This window comes from Pleurodeles waltl, chromosome 4_1 (assembly GCF_031143425.1).
Source record: "Pleurodeles waltl isolate 20211129_DDA chromosome 4_1, aPleWal1.hap1.20221129, whole genome shotgun sequence".
Taxonomy (NCBI): domain Eukaryota; kingdom Metazoa; phylum Chordata; class Amphibia; order Caudata; family Salamandridae; genus Pleurodeles; species Pleurodeles waltl.
Genome location: NC_090442.1, coordinates 255100107 through 255127553, shown reverse-complemented (window position 1 = coordinate 255127553; position 27447 = coordinate 255100107). Strand labels below are relative to the sequence as shown.

General features: G+C 48.1%; 1 protein-coding gene across 1 annotated transcript in view; it reads right to left on the bottom strand.

Annotated features, from left to right (window-relative positions):
* The window catches only part of SMC1B (structural maintenance of chromosomes 1B), a 2375007-nt gene that overhangs the window by 95945 nt on the left and 2251615 nt on the right, over positions 1 to 27447 (bottom strand). The window contains exon 24 of the mRNA XM_069228259.1: positions 198 to 308. Within this exon, the coding sequence (XP_069084360.1) occupies positions 198 to 308 (111 nt within the window). The remainder of the gene's footprint in view (positions 1 to 197; positions 309 to 27447) is intronic.

Here is a 27447-nt window from a genome sequence, read left to right as displayed (position 1 = left end):
TTTTGTGAGGCAGAGACCTATCACACTGAGAGTCCCAACTCTTTAAACCTCTTGCAGATCTAGAAAACTGCATGAGTGGAGAGTCCTCTTCGATATGAAGCACCTTCTAAATTGTGTTTCTGCTTGGAGAAAGGCACTAGAATGGGTAAAAAGGCTATAGTAAACTTAGCACTCTTTTAGGTATATTTAAAACCTACCTCTGGACAGACTCCAATCAGGGCATCTGCTTTACAATAAAATTCTTCCTTGAGTGAAATAACAAGCATCTGAAACTGCTCTTTTGCCTGTTCTTTGATGTAGCTAGTTACCTGCAAAAGAAATTTCAATATCATTTGCTGAACAACGAAGAGTTTCCTGACTACAACATCAGAAATCACCAAAAGAAGCGATGAAGGTCCTCTTTACCTGATAGTCATCTAAAAGTGTTGGCGTTATTTTGAAAACCGACCTCTTCTAGATTTACCAGAAACTCGATCATCAGTTTAAACCTAATGTGATTTGCCAGAGTAGTACAGTACACAAAAGACCCCAGAGGCGTAAAAACGTTTGGAAATGAGGCTGGAAGTACTACCACCGTTACGTATGGTCTGAGTGCAGGAATGCAGTATTTTACTTAGTGCTGACACAGACTATATCCAGGCTGCTTGTGCAAGGAAAGTGCTACACAGAAAAGCACAAGCAGTGAACTACAATTCCTAGTAGGCAGCAAACTATTGTGTACCTAGAAAGATTACAAGCATCTTGGATCTTCAGGTTTAACTTTCCTCGTGGTGCGCGGCATCCTTGCTAAGCAAACGTACTACAGTATTGCTGCAACTAGGACGTCACTATCTGAATGTTGGATTTTACCATCCAATACCTATTTTTCCCAAAAGAACTGCACTACAAACATTTTGGATTTACAGAAAAAGTGTACTTAAAAATGTAATTATATTGTTAGTGTCACATGAAGTGCCTAACACCATCATAATATAATCTCACCTACTGAACTCCAGCACTTAGGAACCAAATTCTTTAAACAATAACTTAATACAAGAGTCCTTAAAACATCTGATTCAACCACTGCTGCATCCCTTTTATTGAGAAAATAAAGGGAAATGGATGATTGCCTCTACTAAAAGATGGCATTGATCACCGGGGCTATTATGGCCTAGCAGTATACTGCTGATCTTAAAAAAGTTTGAAAACGTCTTGCTGCAACAATTGTCTTGAGGCACGAGATAAATCCAGATGCTGCTCTACATAAATTGATTCTCCCTCACCCTCTTCAACTTTTGGCAGACCAGTGGAACCCCGTCAAGTGCACTGAACACTTGACATGTCAGTCAGTACAAGAATAATTGGGAGGGATGTTACACTTATGAGTGGAATATAGAGCTGTTGGGTTTCAAACATTTCACAAATATACTTCCATTTTTAGCTGCAACACCACAGGTTTAAGCCAGGTGGCATAAAAACAGGGCACAATTGGTGAGAACAATACAAAAGCAAGGAAATTGACTATTGCAACTATAACTTGATGGTGATGGGTAGAGTATACGGGGGTTGCACACGTTTTTCTGCTTGTAGTGCTAACGTCTGTGAAATGAACTGTTAATTCCGGCACTGGAGTGTATTCTTGACAACTGAGCAGTGGAATGACCTCAAGTAAGGTGTAGCCCACATATTTTTCCTTTTATTTGCATGCCTAAGGCATAAAACGTGGGGCTCAATTAAAGACAAATAGGGAGGCATTAGGGACTTCTGGGGTCCAAACTGCCCTGATGAATGCCATGGACCTGAACAGGTTGCTAAAGATGGGTAGAACCATCTTAGCAGAATCCTAGCAGCATGCAGTTTTCCTGATTCTCCTTAGTTTTTAATTGATAGGAAGTAGACAATAAAATCAATTATTCTGCCACTCTCAACACATTTCTAATTTACTTTATTGAAGTCTATCAGGACACTGTAAAATAGAAGACATAAAACAAATTCTCTTACAAAAAGAGCTCGAAGGAGAGCCCACCGTGTTTGACTTTCATGTTACCACAGTAAAGGAGTGGCCCAATAATGAAACACTTCACCTGTCACAGTTTTTCATCATTTCTCCTATCTGTCAGATCATGTAGTGAATAAGAACACATCTTGAAACTGGTTTAGATTCATCTATGGTTTTAGGACTGCAATTCTATTTTCTGCTACAGTTTCTGTGAAGGAACAGGACAGATTCCTAAGAGGACATTGTAAGGAAATACCTCCTTGGCATGGTTACCCACTGACTTTTTGCCTTTGTTGATGCTAAGTTATGATTTGAAAGTGTGCTGGGACCCTGCTAACCAGGCCCGAGCACCAGTGTTCTTTCACTAAACTGTACCTTTGTCTCCACAATTGGCACAACCCTGGCACTCAGGTAAGTCCCTTGTAACTGGTACCCCTGGTACTAAGGGCCCTGATGCCAGGGAAGGTCTCTAAGGGCTGCAGCATGTCTTATGCCACCCTAGGGACCCCTAACTCAGCACATACACACTGCTTGCCAGCTTGTGTGTGCTTGTGGGGAGAAAATGACTAAGTCGACATGGCACTCCCCTCAGAGTGCCATGCCAACCTCACACTGCCTGTGGCATAGGTAAGTCACCCCTCTAGAAGGCCTCACAGCCCTAAGGCAGGGTGCACTATACCACAGGTGAGGGCATATGTGCATGAGCACTATGCCCCTACAGTGTCTAAGCAAAACCTTAGACATTGTAAGTGCAGGGTAGCCATAAGAGTATATGGTCTGGTAGTCTGTCAAACCCAAACTCCACAGCACCATAATGGCTACACTGAAGACGGGGAAGTTTGGTATCAAACTTCTCAGCACAATAAATGCACACTGATTCCAGTGTGCACTTTATTGTAAAATACACCCAGAGGGCATCTTAGAGATGCCCCCTGAAAACATACCCGACTACCAGTGTGGGCTGACTAGTTTTTGCCAGCCTGCCACACACCAGAAATGTTGCTGGCCACATGGGGAGAGTGCCTTTGTCACTCTGTGGCCAGGAACAAAGCCTGTGCTGGGTGGAGGTGCTTCTCACCTCCCCCTGCAGGAACTGTAACACCTGTCGGTGAGCCTCAAAGGCTCACCCCCTTTGTTACAGCGCCACAGGGCATCCCAGCTAGTGGAGATGCCCGCTGCTCCGGCCACTGCCCCCACTTTTGGCGGCAAGGGTGGAGGAGATAATGAGGAAAACAAGGAGGAGTCACCCCCCAGTCAGGACAGCCCCTAAGGTGTCCTGAGCTGAGGTGACTCTTACTTTTAGAAATCCTCCATCTTGTAGAAGGAGGATTCCCCCAATAGGATTAGGGATGTGCCCCCCTCCCCACAGGGAGGAGGCACAAAGAGGGTGTAGCCACCCTCAAGGACAGTAGCCATTGGCTACTGCCCTCCCAGACCTAAACACACCCCTACATTCAGTATTTAGGGGCTCCCAGAACCAAGGAAGATAGATTCCTGCAACCTAAAGAAGAAGAAGGACTGCTGACCTGAAGCCCTGCAGTGAAGATGGAGTTGACAACTGATTTGGCCCCAGCCCCACCGGCCTGTCTCCCTACTTAGAAGAAAACTGTAACAGCGACGCATCCAACAGGGTCCAGCGACCTCTGAAGCCTCAGAGGACTACCCTGCATCTAAAGGACCAAGAAGCTCCCGAGGAAAGCGGCCCTGTTCAAGAAATTGCAACTTTCTGCAACAAAGAAGCAACATTTAAAGACCACACGTTTCCCACCTGAAGCATGAGACTTTCCACTCTGCACCCGACGCCCCCGGCTCGACCTGCGGAAAACTAACACTACAGGGAGGACTCCCTGGCGACTGTGAGCCCGTGAGTAGCCAGAGTTGACCCCCCTGAGCCCAGACAGCGACGCCTGCAGAGGAAATCCAAATTTCCCCCTGACCGCGCCTGCCTGTATCAAGGAACCCGACGCCTGGAACCAGCACTGCACCTGCAGTCCCCAGGACCTGAAGCAACCGAACTCCAGTGCAGGAGCGACCCCCATGCGACCCTCTGCCTAGCCCAGGTGGTGGCTATCCCGAGGAGCCCCCCCTGTGCCTGCCTGCATCGTTGAAGAGACCCCCGGGTCTCCCCCTTGATTCCTATCTGAAACCCAACGCCTGTTTGCACTCTGCACCTAGCCGCCCCTGTGCCGCTGAGAGTGTACTTTCTGTGCCTGCTTGTGTCCCCCGCAGTGCCCTACAAAACCCCCCTGGTCTGCCCTCCGAGGACACAGGTACTTACCTGCTGGCAGACTGGAACCAGGGCACCCCTATTTCAATTGAAGCCCAGGTGTTTTGGGCACCACTTTGACCTCTGCACCTGACCGGCCCTGAGCTGCTGGTGTGGTAACTTTAGGGTTGCCTTGAACCCCAATGGTGGGCTACCTTGGACCCAACTTTGAACCCTGTAAGTGTTTTACTTACCTGTGAACTTAACATTTACTTACCTCCCCCAGGAACTGTTGATTTTTGCACTGTGTCCACTTTTAAAATAGCTTATTGCCATTTTTGTCAAAACTGTACATGCTATTGTGATTATTCAAAGTTCCTAGAGTACCTGAGTGAAATCCCTTTCATTCGAAGTATTACTTGTAAATCCTGAACCTGTGGTTCTTAAAATAAACAAAGAAAATATTTTTTTCTATATAAAAACCTAGCGGCCTGGAGTAAGTCTTTGAGTGTGTGTTCCTCATTTATTGCCTGTGTGTGTACAACAAATGCTTAACACTACCCTCTGATAAGCCTACTGCTCGACCACACTACCACAAAATAGAGCATTAGAATTATCTATTTTTGCCCCTATCTTACCTCTAAGGGGAACCCTTGGACTCTGTGCACACTATTTCTTACTTTGAAATAGTGTATACAGAGCCAACTTCCTACATTGGTGGATCAGCGGTGGAGTAAAAGACTTTGCATTTTCTGGACTACTCAGCCAGTATCTGATCACACGTCTAAATTCCAAAAATTGTCATTAGAAACTGATTTTTGCAATTTGAGCTATTTTTCTAAAAATTTAAAAGTCCTGCTAGGGCCTTGTGTCAGTCCCTGTAATCATTTCTTTTAGAGTTTAAAAGTTCTGTAAAAGTTTGGATTACGTTCTAGAGATAGTTTTAGATTCTTAAAAAGTATCCCAACTTTTAGAGACATAGGGCCAGATGTAGCAAAGGTTTTTACCCATTCTGTGTCTATGGGAAAAAGTGTTCATACATATGGCCCATAATGTCTACTGCAGAAGAGATGGTGGTGGAGCTCAACCTCACCCCTTACCTGCATATTAGGATGTCAGAGTTAAGGACTCTCTGCAAAATCAAAAAGATAAAAACTGGATCAAACCCTACCAAAGTACAGCTCCAGGAGCTCTTGGCAGAGTTTGTTAGAGACAACCCCTCTGAAGACAACCTTAAAGAGAAGTGGAGGACAATTTCCCCCCTCCACTCCTAGTTAGGGAGACCAGGGTTCCTCCAACCCTGACTCCACAAGTGATAGTCAGAGATGCTGCTTCTCCCACAGGGGAGTCCAACAGCTCTGGAAGCATTGAGGGCAGCCTCAATGAAGATGACCTCCTGTTAGCCAGGACGGCCAAAAGATTGGCTTTGGAGAAACAGCTCCTGGCCATAGAAAGGGAAAGACAAGAGATGGGTTTAGTTCCCATCAAAGGTGGCAGCAACTTAAATAGGGTCAGAGATACTACTGACATGCTAAAAATCCCTAAAGGGATTGTAATAAAATATGAAGATGGTGATGATATCACCAAATGGTTCACAGCTTTTGAGAGGGCTTGTGCAACCAGAAAAGTAAACAAATCTCACTGGGGTGCTCTCCTTTGGGAAATGTTCACTGGAAAGTGTAGGGATAAACTCCTCACACTCTCTGGAAAAGATGCAGAATCCTATGACCTCATGAAGGCTACCCTGATTGAGGGCTTTGGATTCTCAACTGAGGAGTACAGGATTAGGTTCAGGGGGCTAAAAAATCCTCGAGCCAGACCTGGGTTGATTTTGTTGACTTCTCAGTCAAAACACTGGATGGTTGGATTAATGGCAGTGGTGTAAATGATTATGATGGGCTGTACAATCTGTTTATGAAAGAACACCTTTTAAGTAATTGTTTCAAAGATAAACTGCATCAGCATCTGGTAGACCTAGGTCCAATTTCTCCCCAAGAATTGGGAAAGAAGGCAGACCATTGGGTCAAGACTAGGATGACCAAGACTTCCACAGGTGGTGACCAAAAGAAAGGGGTCACAAAGACTCCCCAGGGGAAGAGTGTTGAGACATCCAAGGGTAAAAGTAAAGAGTCTTCTACAGGGCCCCAAAAACCTGCTCAGGAGGGAGGGTCCAAAGCCTCTTCACAATCCACATTTGAGTACAAGGGTAAAAGCTTTGGTCCCAAAAAGGCCTGGTGTCGTAGCTGTAATAGCCAGTCTCCAGGTGGGATCAACAGTGTGCCCAGAGCAAATCAGGGTTCACACTGAAGCTACATTAGTTTCTGAGGGTGGGGTAGACTTAGCCACACCAGCTGCCTGGCCCCCTATTATGCAAAAATACAGGCAGCAGCTCTTAATTAACGGGACTAGTGTAGAAGCCCTGAGGGATGCAGGTGCCAGTGTCACAATGGTGACAGACAAACTGGTTTCCCCAGGACAATACCTGACTGGACACACTTATCCAGTCACCAACGCTGACAATCAGACTAAAGTACATCCCATGGCTATGGTAACTTTAGAAAGGGGAGGGGTCACTGGCCTGAAACAGGTGGTAGTCTCCTCTGCTATCCCAGTAGACTGTTTGCTTGGAAATGACCTGGAGTCGTCAGCATTAGCTGAGGTAGAACTCAAAACCCATGCATCCATGCTGGGCATACCTGAACTGGTGTGTGTCAAGACAAGGGCACAGTGCAAGGCTCAGGGTGAAAAAGAGGTGTTGGAGCCTGGAAGAATGGCCCAACCCTCCAAGAGAAAAGGAAAGAATACTGGGGAACCAGCTTCAACACACCAAAAGAAAAAGAACCTCTCTCCCCAGGAAGAAGTTCTGCCCTCTGAGGGAACTGAGCCCATGGAGTTGGAACCTTATCAAGTTGAACTCCTGGGCTCAGGGGGACCCACAAGGGAACAGCTGTGTAAGGGACAAGAAACCTGTCCCTCTCTTGAAGGCCTTAGGCAGCAAGCTGCTGAGGAAACAAAAGGAAAAGTCAGTGGAACACTCAGGGTCTATTGGGAAAATTGACTCCTTTACACTGAGGCAAGAGATCCCAAACCTGGTGCCACTAGGAGAGTGGTAGTGCCTCAGGAGTTTAGGGAGTTCATTCTGACCTTAGCCCATGACATTCCACTTGCTGGGCATTTGGGACAAACCAAGACATGGGAGAGGTTAGTCAACCATTTCTATTGGCCCAACATGTCCCAGAAAGTCAAGGCGTTTTGTGCCTCCTGTGCCACCTGTCAAGCCAGTGGTAAGACAAGTGGCCATTCAACGGCCCCCCTCATTCCACTTCCAGTGGTGCGGGGTCCCCTTTGAAAGAGTGGGAGTGGACATAGTGGGTCCACTTGAACCTCCCACAGCCTCAGGGAATCAGTATATCCTAGTAGTAGTGGATCTTGCTACTAGGTACCCTCAAGCAATTCCCCTTAGGTCAACTACTGCCCCTGCAGTAGCCAAAGCACTCATTGGTATCTTTACCAGACTGGGATTTCACAAGGAGGTGGTTTCGGACAGAGGTACCAACTTCATGTCAGCATACCTTAAACACATGTGGAATAAGTGTGGGGTGACTTACAAGTTCACCACACCATACCATCCACAAACCAATGGTCTTGTTGAAAGGTTTAACAAGACATTGAAGGGCATGATCATGGGGCTCCCTGACAAGCTCAAAAGGAGATGGGATGTCCTCTTGCCATGTCTGCTTTTTCGCCTACAGAAAGGTGCCTCAGAAGGGAGCAGGGTTTTCCCCCTTTAAACTTCTGTTTGGCCATCCTGTAAGGGGACCACTAGCTCTTGTGAAAGAAGGCTAGGAGAGACCTTCTCATGAGCCTAAGCAAGATATAGTGGACTATGTACTAGGCCTCCGTTCCAGGATGGCAGAGTACATGGAAAAGGCTAGTAAAAACCTTGAGGCCAGCCAACAACTCCAGAAGATGTGGTATGACCAAAAGGCTGCTATGTTTGAGTTTCAGCCAGGGCAGAAAGTCTGGATTCTGGAGCCTGTGGCTCCCAGGGCACTTCAGGACAGATGGAGTGGCCCTTACCCAGTGCTAGAGAGAAAGAATCAGGTCACCTACCTGATAGACCTAGGCACTAGCAGGACCCCCAAAAGGGTGATCCATGTGAAGCGCCTCAAACTCTTTCATGACAGGGCAGATGCAAACATGTTAATGGTTACAGATGAGGACCAGGAAGCTGAGAGTGAACCTCTCCCTGATCTCCTCTCCACTGACCCTAAAGATGGCTCAGTAGATGGAGTGATCTACTCAGACACCCTCTCTGGCCAGCAGCAAGCTGACTGTAGGAAAGTCCTACAGCAGTTTGCTGAGCTCTTTTCTCTAACCCCTGGTCAGACACACCTGTGTATCCATGATGTGGACACAGGAGACTGCATGCCTGTCAAAAACAAAAATTGTAGACAGTCTGACCAAGTTAAGGAAAGCATTAAAGTGGAAGTCCACAAGATGCTGGAATTGGGAATCATTGAGCACTCTTGACAGCCCCTGGGCTAGCCCAGTGGTCTTAGTCCCCAAACCTCACACAAAAGATGGCAAGAGAGAGATGAGATTTTGTGTGGACTACAGAGGACTTAATTCTGTCACCTAGACAGATGCCCATCCCATTCCAAGGGCAGATGAGTTAATTGATAAATTGGGTGCTGCCAAATACTTGAATACCTTTGACTTGACAACAGGGTACTGGCAAATAGAAATGGCACCAGGAGCAAAAGAAAAGACAGCATTCTCTACACCTGATGGGCACTATCAGTTTACTGTGATGCCCTTTGGCTTAAGGAATGTCCCTGCCACCTTCCAAAGGTTGGTGAATAAAGTCCTTGCTGGCTTGGAGTCCTTTAGTGCAGCTTATCTTGATGATATTGCTGTCTTTAACTCCAGCTGGCAGGATCACCTGGTCCACCTGAAGAAGGTTTTGCAGGCCCTGCAAGCATCCAAATGTCAGATAGGGCAGGGTACGGTGGTTTACTTGGGACACCTTGTAGGTAGAGGCCAAGTTCAGTCACTCCAACCCAAGATCCAGACTATTCTGGACTGGGTAGCTCCAAAAACCCAGACTCAAGTCAGGGCATTCCTTGGCTTGACTGGTTACTATAGGAGGTCTGTGAAGGAATATGGATCCATAGTGACACCCCTCACAGAACCTACCTCTAAGAAAATGCCCAAGAAGGTAAACTGGACTGTAGAATGCCAACAGGTCTTTGACACCATGAAACAAGCTATATGCACAGCACCAGTTCTCAAAGCTCCAGATTACTCCAAGCAGTTCATTGTGCAGACTGATGCCTCTGAACATGGGATAGGGGCAGTTCTGTCCCAAACAAATGATGATGCCCTTGACCAGCCTGTTGCTTTCATTAGCAGGAGGTTACTCCCCAGGGAGCAACGTTGGAGTGCCATTGAGAGGGAGGCCTTTGCTGTAGTCTGGTCCCTGAAGAAGCTGAAACCATCCCTCTTTGGTACTCACTTTGTAGTTCAGACTGACCTCAGACCGCTCAGATGGCTAATGCAAATGAAAGGTGAAAATCCTAAACTGTTGAGGTGGTCCGTATCCCTACAAGGAATGGACTTTATAGTGCAACACAGACCTGGGACTGCCCATGCCAATGCAGAAGGCCTTTCCAGGTTCTTCCACTTAGAAAATGAAGACTCTCTTGGGAAAGGTTAGTCTCATCCTCTTTCGTTTGGGGGGGGAGGGAGTTGTGTAAGGAAATGCCTCCTTGGCATGGTTACCCCCTGACTTTTTGCCTTTGCTGATGCTAAGTTATGATTTGAAAGTGTGCTGGGACCCTGCTAACCACGCCCCAGCACCAGTGTTCTCTCCCTAAACTGTACCTTTGTCTCCACAATTGGCACAACCCTGGCACTCAGATAAGTCCCTTGTAACTGGTACCCCTGGTACCAAGGGCCCTGATGCTAGGGAAGGTCTCTAAGGGCTGCAGCATGTCTTATGCCACCCTAGGGACCCCTCACTCAGCACATACACACTGCTTGCCAGCTTGTGTGTGCTGGTGGGGAGAAAATGACTAAGTCGACATGGCACTCCCCTCAGAGTGCCATGCCAACCTCACACTGCCTGTGGCATAGGTAAGTCACCCCTCTAGAAGGCCTCACAGCCCTAAGGCAGGGTGCACTATACCACAGGTGAGGGCATATGTGCATGAGCACTATGCCCCTACAGTGTCTAAGCAAAACCTTAGACATTGTAAGTGCAGGGTAGCCATAAGAGTATATGGTCTGGGAGTCTGTCAAACACAAACTCCACAGCACCATAATGGCTACACTGAAGACTGGGAAGTTTGGTATCAAACGTCTCAGCACAATAAATGCACACTGATGCCAGTGTGCACTTTATTGTAAAATACACCCAGAGGGCATCTTAGAGAAGCCCCCAGAAAACATACCCGACTACCAGTGTGTGCTGACTAGTTTTTGCCAGCCTGCCACACACCAGACATGTTGCTGGCCACATGGGGAGAATGCCTTTGTCACTCTGTGGCCAGGAACAAAGCCTGTGCTGGGTGGAGGTGCTTCTCATCTCCCCCTGCAGGAACTGTAACACCTCAAAGGCTTACCCCCTTTGTTACAGCGCCACAGGGCATCCCAGCTAGTGGAGATGCCCGCCCCTCCGGCCACTGCCCCCACGTTTGGCGGCAAGGCTGGAGGAGATAATGAGGAAAACAAGGAGGAGTCACCCCCCAAGTCAGGACAGCCCCATAGGTGTCCTGAGCTGAGGTGACTCTTACTTTTAGAAATCCTCCATCTTGTAGAAGGAGGATTCCCCCAATAGGATTAGGGATGTGCCCCCCTCCCCACAGGGAGAAGGCACAAAGAGGGTGTAGCCACCCTCACGGACAGTAGCCATTGGCTACTGCCCTCCCAGACATAAAAACATCCCTAAATTCAGTATTTAGGGGCTCTCAGAACTGAGGAAGATAGATTCCTGCAACCTAAAGAAGAAGAAGGACTGCTGACCTGAAGCCCTGCAGTGAAGATGGAGACGACAACTGATTTGGCCCCAGCCCCACCGGGCTGTTTCCCTACTTCGAAGAAAACTGTAACAGTGACGCATCCAACAGGGTCCAGCGACCTCTGAAGCCTCAGAGGACTACCCTGCATCTAAAGGACCAAGAAGCTCCTGAGGACAGCGGCCCTGTTCAAGAAATTGCAACTTTCTGCAACAAAGAAGCAACATTTAAAGACCACAAGTTTCCCGCCTGAAGCGTGAGACTTTCCACTCTGCACCCGACGCCCCTGGCTCGACCTGCGGAAAACTAACACTACAGGGAGGACTTCCAGACGACTGCGTGCCCGTGAGTAGCCAGAGTTGATCCCCCCTGAAACCCCACAGCGACGCCTGCAGAGGAAATCCAGAGGCTCCCCCTGACCGCAACTGCCTGTAACAAGGAACCCGAAGCCTGGAACCAGCACTGCAACCGCAGTCCCCAGGACCTGAAGGAAGCGAACTCCAGTGCAGCAGCGACCCCCAGGCAACCCTCTGCCTAGCCCAGGTGGTGGCTACTCCGAGGAGCCACCCCCCTGTGCCTGCCTGCATCGTTGAAGAGACCCCCGGGTCTACCCATTGATTCCTATTTAAAACCTGACGCCTGTTTGCACTCTGCACCCGGCCGCCCCTGTGCCACTGAGGGTGTACTTTCTGTGCCTGCTTGTGTCCCCCCCGGTGCCCTTACAAAACCCCCCTGGTCTGCCCCCGAGGACGCGGGTACTTACCTGCTGGCAGACTGGACCCAGGGCATCCCTATTTCCATTGAAGCCTATGTGCTTTGGGTACCACTTTGACCTCTGCACGTGACCGGCCCTGAGCTGCTGGTGTGGTAACTTTGGGGTTGCCTTAAACCCCCAATGGTGGGCTACCTTGGACCCAACTTTGAACCCTGTAAGTGTTTTACCTACCTGTGAACTTAACATTTACTTACCTCTCCCAGGAACTGTTGAATTTTGCACTGTGTCCACTTTTAAAATAGCTTATTGACATTTTTGTCAAAACTGTACATGCTATTGTGATTATTCAAAGTGCCTAGAATACCTGAGTGAAATACCTTTCATTTGAAGTATTACTTGTAAATCGTGAACCTGTGGTTCTTAAAATAAACTAAGAAAATATGTTTTTCTATATAAAAACCTATTGGCCTGGAGTAAGTCTTTGAGTGTGTGTTCCTCATTTACTGCCTGTGTGTGTACAACAAATGTTTAACACTACCCTCTGATAAGCCTACTGCCCGACCACACTACCACAAAATAGAGCATTAGAATTATCTCTTTAGCCACTATCTTACCTCTAAGGGGAACCCTTGGACTCTGTGCACACTATTTCTTACTTTGAAATAGTATATACAGAGCCAACTTACTACAGACATTATGGGGGTGATTCTGATTCTGGCGGGCGGCGGAGGCCGCCCGCCAGAATTCCGCCCCCATTATACCGCTCCGCGGTCAGAAGACCGCGGAGGGTATCATGAGTTTTTCCATGGGCTGGCGGGCGGTCTCCAAAAGACCGCCCGCCAGCCCAGGGAAAAACTCCCTTCCCACGAGGATGCCGGCTCGTAATCGAGCCGGCGGAGTGGGAAGGTGCGACGGGTGCAGTGGCACCCGTCGCGTATTTCAGTGTCTGCAAGGCAGACACTGAAATACTTTGCGGGGCCCTCTTACGGGGGCCCCTGCCGTGCCCATGCCATTGGCATGGGCACGGCAGGGGCCCCCAGGGGCCCCGCGACCCCCCCTACCGCCATCCTGTTCATGGCGGCTTTCCCGCCATGAACAGGATGGCGGTAGGGGGGGTCAGAATCCTCATGGCGGCGGAGCGCGCTCCGCCGCCATGAAGGATTCCCCCGAGCAGCGGTAAGTCGGCGGGAGCCCGCCGACTTGCCGCTTCTGACCGCGGCTGAACCGCCGCGGTCAGAATGCTTGTGGGAGCACCGCCAGCCTGTTGGCGGTGCTCCCGTGGTTGGTGGCCCTGGCGGCCACCGGCCGACAGGGTCAGAATGACCCCCTATATATATTATATGTATATTAGGCAAGGGTCGTTCCCTGGGAGACCAAAATGTATCCATGTCTTGGCCCTCTGGGGGTAGATCAGCCTTTTTTTGCAGTGCATCTGCCCCCGTGGGGGTCAAAACCCACTAGACCACCAGGAATTGTTTTCTGCATTATTTTTTTTAGCAGCGAAACGCCTTAGACAAGGGTCACTCCCTTGAGGGCAAAAATGTATTCATGTTTCGGCCTCCCCTGGGGGTAGATCGGCCATTTTTTCTGTCCGATCTGCCCCCGGGGCGGTCGAAACCCGCTAAGCCACCAGGGAATTTGTTCTGCAATATTTTTTCAGGGGAGCGACTCCTTAGGCAAGGGTCGCTCCCTAGGGCAATCATTTATCCATGTTTTAGACCCCTCTGGGGTAGATCGGCTGACCTGCCCCCCTCTCCTTAACAGCCCCTGGGGGTCGATTCCCCCTAGGCACTAGGGATTTGGTATGTGTGCAAAGAAAGGGAGTGGCCCCTTGGGCAAGGGACGCTGCCATGGGGGACAAATGTTTTTTCCTTGTTTTGGCCCCCCTCCCGGGGGCTAGATAAGCATTTTTTTGGCCAATCTGCCCCTGGCCAACCCCACTAAGCCCCAGGGATTGTATTTGATAAAATTGTGTAGAGCGACCCCTTGGGCAAGCCCACTAGATACCAGGGATTTCTTTTGATATGTCGGGGGTACCTTCATGGGGCCCTTTATTGGGGGAAAGGGTATACTTTTGGCAATTTTCTGTCCCCCCTGAGGGAAGATTGGCCATATTTGTGGGACAGTCTGCTCCCAACAGGGGCAAAAAGCCACTAGACACTAGGGAAACTTTCTGTGTGTGTGAACTGGAGTTCAGTTAGCAGTCTGCATGTACTGGCGTTTGGCTGACTGTGTGTGTACTGGCATTCGGGTGGTGATGGGTAGTGTTTTATTGTGTTAGCTGCTTTATTTCTTGTTATCATTTGCATTTGTGAATCTAATGTTTTTTTTTCCCTTTTATTCTACTGCAAAGCTTTTGATTTCCTTTGCTGTGATTCCTGCTTGCGGTATCGGCACTGGTAGATCTGCAGATCGTGTAGTTGCATGTGTTTGATAAGAAAAAGTGTTTTGTACTGTTTTCTCTAAATGAGTATAATTTCCCAGCATGAATGTGTTTTTGTGAATGGTGTAATAATAGCAGCATATTTAGCTTCTGTTTTATTGTGTTTGAAGTTCTCCATTTGTACATGATGTGTATTGTGTTGTCTTGTGTGTAATTTTCTTTTGTTTTTCCTTTCTAGTGGGATATCGCTGATGCTTGCTGCCTCTGTGCAGAGTAGGTGCTGGTGAGTCTAGCTGTCACTGGAAAGTGAGTTGTATTATTTGTGTACATAGGTCTTTGTGATTTATTTTACACAGTGTTGGTTATTGTTGATTTATTTGTCAAGTTACTTTTATTAGTAGAGATTATGGCTAGCTGCATGATTACCATTTAGCGGGTTGTTGGTATGCTTTTCGAATCTTCCTCTGACCATGCTTACTAGATGGACCCTGCATCTGAGGCAGAGGAGGAAGTGCAAGATTCTGGCAGTGAATTTTCTGTCTGAGTGGAATCACTCGATGATGAGGCCACTCTTAGTATGGAGGAAGTGCCTGTTTTAGAGGAAGACAAAGATGTGCCGATGGTGCAGCAAGAGGCATCTGGATTGCAGCCTGGGCCTGAAAGGATTGCCATCGGAAGGGCTGTACTCTGGGTGACCCTAAACATGATGCAGCCGGGGTTAAATTCCTTTACTGATGTCACAGGGTGAAGAGTGAATATTGAAAACTTCTTGCCTATATATTTCTTTAAGTTGTTTATGGACAATGTATTTTTGGATGAGACTGTTGATCAGACTAATCTGTATGCTGAACAGTTTTTGAGGGACAACAGTGCCAGACTTAAGCCTCACTCTATAGCTAACAGTGGACTCTCACAAATCTAGATGAGTTGAAGAAGTTCTTGGGTTTGACATTTTTGATGGGCTTGATGAAGAAGCCGTCGATGTCTTCATATTGGTCTACTAGGCCCATTGATGGCAACGGCTATATTTCCTGCAACCATGAGTCATGATCAGTGTTTGCTTCTTCTTCAGATGCTGCATTTGACCATCTTTTTTAAGATTTGGCCTATCCTTGATCACTTTGTAGATCGATTTTCAGAGATCTGTGTTCCAAGGAAAGAAACAGCTGTGGATGAATATTTGGTCTTGTTCAAGGGTAGTTTGGTTTTTAGACAGTACATTTCTAGCAAGAGGGCACATTATGGAATTAACATGGATATGCTGTCTGAGAGTAGGAGTGGATATGTGTAGGAAAATGGCTCTCTGTTGCAGTTACCCCCCACTTTTTGCCTGATATTGATGCTGACTTGACTGAGAAGTGTGCTGGGACCGTGCTAACCAGGCCCCAGCACCAGTGTTCTTTCACTTAAAATGTACCATTGTTTCCACATTTGCCACACCCGTGGCACACAGATAAGTCCCTTGTAAAAGGTACCAGTGGTACCAAGGGCCTTGTGACCAGGGAAGGTCCCTAAGGGCTGCAGCATATGTTGTGCCACCCTAAGGGACGCCTCACCTAACACATGCACACTGCCACTGTAGATTGTGTGTGTCGGTGGGGAGAAAAAGGCAAAGTCGACATGACATCCCCCTCAGGATGCCATGCCCACAAAATACTGCCTATGGCATAGGTAAGTCACCCCTCTAGCAGGCCTTACAGCCCTAAGGCAGGGTGCACTATATCACAGGTGAGGGCACAGCTGCATGAGAAATATGCCCCTACAGTGTCTAAGTATATTCTTAGACATTGTAAGTACAGTATGGCCATATTAAGTATATGGTCTGGGAGTTTGTCAAAATGAACTCCACAGCTCCATAATGGCTACACTGAATACTGGGAAGTTTGGTATCAAACTTCTCAGAATAATAAACCCACACTGATGCCAGTGTTGGATTTATTAACAAATGCACACAGAGGGCATCTTAGAGATGCCCCCTGTATTTTACCCAATCCTTCAGTGCAGGATTGAGTGGTCTGTGCCGGCCTGCTGCTGAGAGATTAGTTTCTGACCCCCTGGGGTGAGGGCCTTTGTGCTCTCTGAGGCCAGAAACAAAGCCTGCACCGGGTGGAGATGCTTAACACCTCCCCCCTGCAGGAACTGTAATACCTAGCAGTGAGCCTCAAAGGCTCAAGCTTCGTGTTACAATGCCCCAGGGCACTCCAGTTAGTGGAGATGCCTGCCCCCTGGACACAGCCCCCACTTTTGGCGGCATGTCCAGGGGAGATAATGAGAAAAAAAAAGGAGGAGTCACCCACCAGTCAGGACAGCCCCTAAGGTGTCCTGAGCTGAGGTGACCCCTGCCTTTAGAAATCCTCCATCTTGATTTTGGAGGATTCCCCCAATAGGAAGAGGGATGTGCCTCCCCTCAGGGAGGAGGCACAAAGAGGGTATAGCCACCCTCCCCCAGACCTAAACACCCCGGCTCGAGATTCAGAGAACCAACACCTCAGAGAGGACTCCCCGGCGACTGTGAGCCAGTGAGTAACCAGAGCCGACCCCCCTGAACCCCCACAGCGACACCTGCAGAGAGAATCCAGAGGCTCCTCCTGACCACAACTGCCTGTAACAAGGGACCCAACGCCTGGAACCAACACTGCACCTGCAGACCCCAGGACCTGAAGGAACCGAACATCAGCGCAGGAGTGACCCCCAGGCGATCCTCTGCCTAGCCCAGGTGGTGGCTGTCCCGAGAAGCCCCCCTGTGCCTGCCTGCACCGCTAGAGTGACCCTCGGGTCCATCCATTGTTTCCTACCTGAAACCCGATGCCTGCTTTGCACACTGCACCCGGCCGCCTCTGTGCCGCTGAGGGTGTGTTTTGTGTGCCTACTTGTGTCCCCCCCAGTGCTCTACAAAACCCCCCTGGTCTGCCCCCGAGGACGCAGGTACTTACCTGCTGGCAGACTGGAACCGGAGCACCCCTGTTCTCCATAGGCGCCTATGTGTTTTGGGCACCTCTTTGACCTCTGCACCTGACTGGCCCTGAGCTGCTGGTGTGGTAACTTTGGGGTTGCCTTGAACCCCCAACGGTGGGCTGCCTATGCCCCAGAACTGAGACTTGTAAGTGTTTTACTTATCTCCTAATCTAACCTTTATTTACCACCCCAGGAACTGTTGATTTTTGCACTGTGTCCACTTTAAAAATAGCTTATTGCCATTTTTACAAAGACTGTATATGATATTGCTTTTATTCAAAGTTCCTAAAGTATGTAAGTGAAGTACCTTGCATTTAAAGTGTTTACTGCAAATCTTGAGCCTGTGGTTCTTAAAATAAACTAAGAAAATATATTTTTCAATATAAAAACCTTTTGGCCTGGAGTAAGTCTTTGAGTGTGTGTTCCTCATTTATTGCCTGTGTGTGTACAACAAATGCTCAACACTACCCTCTGAAAAGCCTTCTGCTCGACCACACTACCACAAAATAGAGCATTAGAACTATCTAATTTTGCCACTATCTTGCCTCTAAGGGGAACCCTTGGACTCTGTGCACACTATGGGGGTCATTACGACTCCCGCCGGACGCGGTGACCGCGCGCCTGGCGGGAGCCGCCAAAATACCGTACCGCGGTCGCAAGACCGCGGCGGGTATTTTGAGTTTTCCCCTGGGCTGGCGGGCGGCCTTCAAAAGGCCGCCCGCCAGCCCTGGGGAAAACGACCTTCCCACCATGAAGCCGGCTCGTAATCGAGCCGGCGGAGTGGGAAGGTGCGACGGGTGCTACTGCACCCGTCGCGTATTTCACTGTCTGCTATGCAGACAGTGAAATACAAGCGGGGCCCTCTTACGGGGGCCCCTGCAGTGCCCATGCCATTGGCATGGGCACTGCAGGGGCCCCCAGGGGCCCCGCGACACCCCCTACCGCCATCCTGTTCCTGGCGGGCGAACCGCCAGGAACAGGATGGCGGTAGGGGGTGTCAGAATCACCAAGGCGGCGCAGCATGCTGCGCCGCCTTGGAGGATTCTGACGGGCAGCGGAAAACCGGCGGGAGACCGCTGGTTTTCCTGCACTGACCGCGGCCAAAGCGCCGCGGTCAGAATGCCCTAAGGGGCACCGCCAGGCTGTCGGCGGTGCTCCCGCCAACCGCGAGCCTGGCGGTCACAGACCGCCAGGCTCGTAATGAGGGCCTATATCTTACTTTGAAATAGTATATACAGAGACAACTTCCTACTATATGTCTATAATTTCACGATGTATACTGATAGGGATTCCAGTATTGACCAACCCTCTTGTCCGTCCACTTTTGGAGGTAGTGAGAAAATTCTGTGGGAACTTAGTAGACTTTTTAACAAAAGTCGCCATTTATACATAGATAACGTCTACTCTGGTATGCAATTGTTCAGGGAATCGCTCAAAGTGGACACTGTTGCTTGTGGCACAATTTACTGTAACCATAAAGATTACCCAAAGAGCCTCTTCGTAAAAAAACTAAAGAGGGGACAGTGCAGTGCCTTGCATAGTGTGACTTCTAGTTGTGAAATTTGCAGACAGGAGGGATGTCTACGGGCTGACTACCATCCATGATGAAAGTACTTCACCTGTGACTGATTGAGGTCAGGTTGCTGAAGTGGGCAAACTCTGTGTGCCGTCTAGACTACAAATCGCACGTGGGTGGTGTAGATACAGTAGATCAGAGGTTGGAACCTTACACTGCTGTTTGTAAGGCTTATATTTGGTACAAGAGGTTGGCTATCCATTTATTCCATTTAGCAGCCTTTAATACTTTTGTTGTATTCAAGGATTGCTCTCCAGCATCAAAGATGACATTTGTTCAGTTTCAGCTGTCTCTGATAGGCACCCTTATTGTAGTGGAACAGGCAAGTGTTCATAGAGTTGAAGTGGTGGAGTATGTGGCTAGATGGAAAGACTGCAAGATCGACACTCTCCTGATCACATTCCTTCCAAGGCCAAAAACGACCTTCCCAGTAGAAGATGCAGATTTCGTACACAAAGAGGTGTGCGGAAGAAGAATCATATGCAGTGCCACGACTGAACGTCTAAACCAGGCTTTGTGTGCTCACATGTTTTAAACCACAAACAAGTTTTTGGGAGAAACCCTGAGCAGAAAAATTTAACAGATTTGTTTGAAATTTTTTATATTTTTTTGTTCAGATTTCACAGTTGACATTAGTGTCATGGATTTAGTTAGGGCTGTTGTGTTTGTAGTTCTACTTTTGTATTTACTTCCAATAGGTTTGTGTTTTCTTTTTTGTTACACAAAATGTGATGGCAGTGTGCATGGACTGGTGCTTGACTGGTGGTGTGCGTGAAATGGCGCTTGACTGGCAGTGTGCATGGACTGGCGCTTGGCAGGCAGTGTGCGTGAACTGGTACTTGACTGGTGGTGTGCGCTGACTGGGGCTAGGCTGGCAGTGTGCATGGACTGGTGCTTGGGTGGCAGTGTGTGTGAACTGGCACTTGGTTGGCAGTGTGAACGGACTGCGCTTGGGTGGCGGTATGAATGGATTGGTGCTTGGCTGGCGTTGTGTATGAGCTGGTGTTTGGCAGGTGGTGTGGAAGTAGTGGCTTGCTGCTTGATAATACACATACTGGTAGCCAAAAGCCAGTTCACACACTACCTCAGAGGGTGTGATTGCTGTGTTAGCTATGTGGATTTATGAAAGTGAAGGGCCCTTGAATGGAGCTGTTTGTTGATGTGAGTGTACTGATGTGCTGGGCCCGAGGTTGGCGGTGTGAATGGCCTTGTGTGTATTGCATATGAAAGGTGTGGAAATGGCCTGTAAAGCGTTTGTTGAATTCTTGAAGCTTACAGCTCATGAGCTGAGTCATTGGTTCCATTTTTCAAAACTTTCAATTATTAACACTACATTTCATTTTTGTGGATTCTCTTAATAACATTTTACATTCTGAACCTTCACTAAGCCTCATGCCAAATCAAACCAGTATGTATGTGTACCTGAGGAATAGATGGCTGTGCAGTAATATTTCTTTCTTCTATTTTTCTCTGCCAAGGTGTACATTGTCTCTAGGGAAAATGTACCAACTCTAGATATGTTTGTAAACTAGACACTCAAGGGAGTACAGGGTGGTGTGCCTCATGTGGATCCCAACAAGTTTTCTTACCCACAATGCCCTGCAAATCTCAAAATCACACATGTTCCTTGAATTTCTGTGAAACAAAAATAAGCCACCCAGTGTTCCCCTCGGTCTCCCGACAAAATTTATACCACACTTGTGCGGGTGCCCCATAGCAAAGTCAGCCCAAAAACATCATTTAAAAAACTGCCCTTTTGGAAACGCTTTAGTTCCCCCTCAATCTCTACACGTTTTTGGCACTTCCCTGTTGTAGGCACTTGGCTCACCCACACAAGTGAGGCATCATTTTTGTGGTACAAAATTTGTGCCGTAATCCCACAGAGAAATGTGAGGAAAATGTGTTTTTTAAGCTAAATTTGCGGGGAAGAAAACGTTGGGGGATCCATGCAAACCACACCTTCCTGGACTCCCTTGGGTGTCTAGTTGTCCGAAATGTCTGGGTTTGGTAGGTGTCTGTAGATAGCCGCTGTAGGAAGCTGGCCTGGTGTGTGGTGGGTACCCAAGGTACTCACACCTTGTACCAGGTCCAGGTATCTCCTCTTAGTGAAGTGTAGGCAGTGTCTAGAAGCCAGGCTCTCTAAAGCTAGCTGTGGATAGGCAGCCAAGGCTTATCTAGGATATATGCAAAGTTCATGCAAAACCACTGCAGTCACACAGCACTTACACACAGGAAAGAAAACACCCAGTCGTACAAAAATAAAGGTACTTTATGTTTGGTACACAATACCACAAAATACTGGAAGGTCTACCCTCCAATAGGAGGTAAGTAATACACTAAATATATACACTAGTAAACAGTAATAGGCAAAGAAAAGGTTGGAAAACAGTGCAAATAGCAATAACCAATAGTGACCCTAGGGGGAGCCCAAATCATGTACTAAAAAAATGGAATGTGAACACAGGACCCCCATCTAGGTAAGTGGAGTGTGTAGAGGGAAGCTGGGAGTACTAGAAAACCACAGAGTGAGTAACACAGCACTCCCCAGCGACAGGAAAACAGGAGTAAATCTCTGAATGTTCCCCAAACCACCCAAAAGGAAGGAAAAGAAGAAAAGAAGACACCCAGACAAGACTGCAATAAATCAGCAGTGGATTCATGGAGAGGAAGACCTGTGGAGAGAGGGGACCAAGTCCAAAGGTCACAGTGGAGACCAAGAGGAGTAGGAGCTACTACCCACCCAGCTGTACTTGCAGGAGTTGGTCGATGGTGAGGAAGAATAGGTCAGCACTGCAGCCCTGGAGTCAGAGAAGAGTTCCTGATGGATACAGAAGATGTGTCATGGTGGAGTGAAGATTGCAGATGGGTGTTGGTGCAGGAATTCCACCAACAAGTCCTGGCAAAGGCAAATTTGCAGTTAGTGGAAAAGTGGTGCTGCCTGGGAACAGCAAGGCCCAGGAGGAATCAACCCAGGTGGGGGAGCCACAAGGGACCCTCAGTGACACAGAGGACCCACAGAAGCGGAGGCAGCACCCACAGGAGTCCCACAGACGGGGACACAGAAGTCGTAGAAGGAGCCCACGTAGCACTACAGGAAGGGTTCCCACGTCGCAGGAGAACCATGAGGAGGGCTATGTGTTGCAGGAAGGAAAGCTGGGGACTGGAGTTACGCATCGCCTGAAGATCCCTTGGAGGAGAAGCAAACAAGCCTTGGCAGCAACAAGAGACGCGGCGCACGGGGTACTGTCCTGTGTTGGAAGGCAAGGGCTTACCCCCACCAAAGTTGGGACAGCTGGCAGAGAGGACCAAGAGGACTACTCCGGACCACCAACCATGATGCAGGATCCATACAGCTCAGAATGAGTGTAGATCCACGCAGCCAGTCGTCAATGCAGTAGGTGCCTGCATATGCAGGGGGTTGACTCCTTCACTCCAAGGGAGATTCCTTCTTCTTCTTGTGCAGACAGAAGAGCTGCTGTCTTCTGAGGATGCACAGCTGCAGAAATGTTGCAAAGCTGGCAGGAGCTGTGGGAACAAAGTTGCGAAAGAGTCTTCTTTGTGGGTTGCAGCATTGTTGGTTCCTGGAGGTTCCATTTGTGGTTCCAGTGGCCGGAAGTCAGAGTGGAGGTTGCAGATGAGTCCTGCTGGAATCTTGCAAGCCGAATCTGAGGACCCACCCAAGAGAAAGACCCTAAATAGCCCTGAAGAAGGATTGGTCACCTAGACAGGTAAGCAGTTATCAGGAGAGGGCTCTGACATCTCCTGCTGGCCTGGCCAATCAGATGCTCCCAGAGTTCCCTGCCAACCTTGGAAACAAGATGGCAGAACCCAGAGACCTTTTGGAGGAGCTCTGAGAACAACCCCTGGGATGGTGATGGGCAAGGTAGTATGGGTCCCTGAACCAGTGTGGACTGGTTTATGCACAGAGGGCACCAACTGTGCCCTTCAAAGCACACCAGTGGCTTGGGGAGGCTACTCCTCCGAAGCCAGTCACACCTGTTTCCAAAGGGAGAGGGTGTTACCTCCCTCTCCCAAGGGAAATCCTTTGTTCTGCCTTCCTGGGCTTGATCAGATGAAGCAGCAGGAGGGCAGAAACCTGTCTGAGGGGTGGCAGCAGTTTGGGCTGCCCAGAAAACCCTGTAAGACTGGTGGTAGCAATGCTAGGGGTCCTCTAAGGAGCTCGCAGAGTGCATGGAATCATACAACTAATACTTGCAACAGTATTGGGGTATGATTCCGACATGTTTGATACCAAATATGCCTAAGTTCGGAGTTACCATTATGTAGCTGGACATAGGTAGTGACCTATGTCCAGTACACGCATAAAATGGTGTCCCCCCACTTATGAAGTCCAGGAAAATGGAGCTGGGGTTCATGGGAGCACCTCTGCTAGTGCAGGAGGGCCCTCACACACGGGTACTTGCACCCTGCCCTCTGGGCTATGGGGCGCCTGACATAGGGGTGATTTACAGTGACCTGGTAGCAAAAGGTTGCATGCACCCTTTCACACAGGCTGCAATGGCAGGCCTGCAGAACACTTTGCATGGGCTCCATATGGGTGGCATAATACATGCGGCAGCCATAGAGATCCCCTGTTACCCCAATGCCCAGGGTACCTAGGTACCATATACTAGGGACTTACATGGGGGCACCAGTATGCCAAATGTGGGGTGAAAAGAGGTTCCAGCAACCAAGTTTAAAAGGACAGAGCATAATTACTGGGGTCCTGGTTAGCAGGATCCCAGTGAACACTGGCACACAGGCAAAAAGTGGGGGTAACCATGCTAGAAAGAGGCTACTTTCCTACAGCCGCCGAGCCCGGGTCCAAAAACGAAGGTGCCCCTCCCACCTTTGCAAAAACAGGTCTTTTTGTGATGGAAACTTTTAATGTGTCTACAATACATTTTGGGCCCTTCCCTGTTGCGGGCAGTAGGCCTGCCCACACAAGTAAGGCACCATTTTTATCAGGAGCCTTGGGGAAATGCTGGGTGGATGGAAGTTGGTAGCTCCATGCAGATTCTAGAACTTTCCATCACAGAAATATGATGAAATTGTGTTTTGTAGTCAAAGTTTGAGATATGCAAGGGATTCTGGGTAAAAACATGTGGTGAGAGCCACACAATTCCCCTTGGTGTCTAGGTTTTAAAAATGTACAGGTTTTCTATATTTCCCTAGTTGCTGACTGAGATAGGGCTCAAATCCATAGCTAAGCACATTGCAAAAAAGAAAAAGGTCAGTTTCCAGTGGGAAAATGTGAAGTGTCCACGTAGAATTTTGGGCTGTTTCCTGTTGCGGGCACTAGGCCTACACACATAAGTAAGGTACCACTGTAATCGGAAGACTTGGGAGAATGCTAGGTGAAAGGAAGTTTGTGGCTCCCTTCAGATTCCAGAACTCTTCATCACAGAAATATAAGGAAACTGTGTTTTGTGGGACACATTTTGAGGTTTAAAAGCGATTCTGGGTAACAGAACCTGATGAGAGCCACATAAGTCACCCCATCCTGAATTCTCCTAAGAGTTTAATTTTCAAAAATGTACATGTTTGTTAGGCTTCCCTAGGTGCCAGCTGAGCTAGGGCTCAGAATCCACGGTTAGGCACATTGCAAAAAAAGTGGCCGTTTTTAGTGGGAAAATGTGATGTGTCCATGTTGCTTTGTGGGCCATTTTCTGTCGCAGGCACTAGGCCTAACCACAGAAGTGAGGTACCATTGTTATCAGAAGACTTGAGGGAATGTGGGGCATATGGACGTTTGTGTTTCCCTGCACATTCCAGAACTTTCCATCACAGAAATGTGAGGAAAATGTGTGTTTTTAGTCAAAGTGTAAGATTTGCAAAGTTTTCTGGGTAAAAAAAAATCTGGTGAGAGCAACGTAAGTCAGCCCATCCTGGATCTCCCTAGGTGCCTAGTTTAAAAAAATGTACAGGTTTGCTAGGAGACCCTAGGTGCCAGCAGAGCTAGGGTCAAAAAGCCACAGCTAGGCACATTGTAAAAAAAGGGGTCAGTTTTCAGTGGGAAAACATTGTGTGTTCACGTTGAGATTTGAGCTGTTTCCTGTCACGGATAGTAGGCCTACCCAAACCTGCAAGGTACCATTTTTATCGGGAGACTTGGAGGAATGCTGGTTGGAAGGAAGTTTGTGGCTCCCCTCAGATTCCAGAACTTCCAGTTACAGAAATGTGAGGACAATGTGTTTTTTTAGACACATTGAGGTTTGTGAGGGATTCTGGGTAACAGAACCAGGTAAGAGCCACACAAGCCACCCAATCCTGCATTCCCCTAGGTGTCTAGTTTTTAAAATGTACAGGTTTGCTTGGTTTCTCTATGTGCCGGCTGAGATCCACAGCGAAACACACTGAAAAAAAGAGACGCTTTTCAGTGGAAAAAGGGGACATGTCTACGTTGCACTTTGGTCCATTTCCTATCACGAGCACTAGGCCTACTCACACAAGTGAGGTACCATTTTTATCGGGAGACTTGGGGTAACACAGATTAGTAGAACAAATGTTATTACTAAGGCCCTCATTATGATGACGGCGGATACCCCACCGTCAACCGTGCTGACGGTCAACGGAAGACCGCCAGTGCAGCGAAGCCCCCACCGGCCCTATACTGATCTTTCTGCTGGGCCGGCAGGCGGAAACAGTTTCCGCCCACCAGCCCAGCGGGAAACAGGGCCTTTACACTGATGCCAGCTCCAAATGGAGCAGGCGCCAATGAGGCAGTGCGGCGGCTGCAGAAGCACCCGTCGTGCATTTCACTGCCCGTAATTCAGGCAGTGAAATGCACAACGGGGCTGTGCATGGGGGCTACTGCACTACCCATGCACTCAGGCCCTGAGTCACCCATTTCGCCAGCCTTTCCCTAGCATTGTAAACCGTTGGGAAAAGGCTGGCGGAATGGGACTCATAATCCGCAAAGCAGCTCTGCTTGCAGCGCTGCCCTGTCAGATCTGTAACACTGCCACCGCCAGGCTGCTTGGCGGTGGTGGTGTTTCCACCGTGGCGTTTTTGCCACGGTCATATTAGGGCGGGCTGACTGCCACTACTGCGGCGGTCCGCCCGCCACCATGAGTCTGGCGGTCCATGGACTGCCAGATTCATAATGAGGGCCTAATTGTCTTTCTCTGCATTTGCACCTTCCAAATGTAAGACAGAGTGGAAGAAAAAAGTTATCTTGAGAAATGCCCTCTATTTCACATGCTAGTATAGGTATCCACAAATTGAGAGATGTGCAAATAACCACTACTTATAAACTCAATATCTTGGCCTCATTTTGAAAATACATAGGTTTCCTTGATACCTATTTTTCACTCTTTATATTTTACCAAATTAATTGCTCTATACCCAGTACACAGAGAAATCCCATTGCAAGGTGCAGCTAGGTTATTGGGTCTGAGTACTTCGGGTTCTTGGTGAATCTACAAGCTCTAGGTATATCTGCAACCAGAGGGATCCAGCGGATGTAAAAGTAAATTGCTTCTGGAAATCTGCCATAGTTCAAAGAAGTTACAGCCAGATACAAATGTCTGTTTTTTTTTTTACTCAATTTAAAAATGTTTTTTTTTCAACTGTTACTTTCTATGAGACAACCTTAAAGGGTCTACACAAATGAACCCTGTCTGACTTTATAATTGTTATTACTTTTCAGAAATTTATAGATTTCCAGCATACACCATTAGTTTCATGCCCATTTCTACCGCTAACTGAAAGGAGACTGAAAGTACAGAAAATAGGAAAAATGGGCTATGACCCAGTAAAATGCCAAAACTGTGTTGAAAAATGTGGTTTTCTGACTCAATTCTGCCTCTTCCCGACAGCTGAGATGGTTATTTTATCACCCCAAACCCTTTTTTTGATGCCATTTGCAGGGAAAAACAGGCACTTTCTTCTGTCCCACTTTACCCTAATCCCCCCCCCCAAAAACCCAGATTTAGCTGTATTCTGGCTAATTTCTCAGTCCCTTCCAGGAGAATCCACAGACACTGGATACCTTTAGAATCCCCAGAATGTTGGAAAAAAAGAATGCAAATTTGGGGTAGATACCTTATGTGGACAAAAATATATGGAGGGGCCTAAGCACTAACTACCCTAAATAGCCAAATAAAGGCTTAGCATGAAGGGGAATAAGGGGGGGGGGGGGGACCAGCAGCATAGGAGTTAAACAGGTATGTGTATTGTTTGGCTCCTTGAATTTCTTTTTAGCCTAGGGAATACAGCTGTCACAGTAGCTGGTTTTGAATTACATTGAGATTTTCCTTCCTTATGTTGTTAATTATCAGGATGGATTTAATTGACTTCTTGGGGGTCGTTTTGGAACTCATATAGGAAACAGTTAGTATCCTTTAGTAGTCATTCGCAAATAAAAGTGATTTAAAGCTTTTTCAATATTAGCATGGGAAGTTGTTACATCATCTGGTGGAGAGTAAGCTGGAGCTCTGGTAGGAGAATCTGGTGATGGTGCTAAATCACATTTGGAAATTCTCAGTTGAGACAGATTTCTTGGAAGTTCTTGTCCCCCTGATCATCATAGGTTGAAAACCTGGTATGTGTTGATGGAAAGGGCAGAGCAGAGTGTAGCTGCACTTGAACTGGAGATATCTGAGGGGAACATG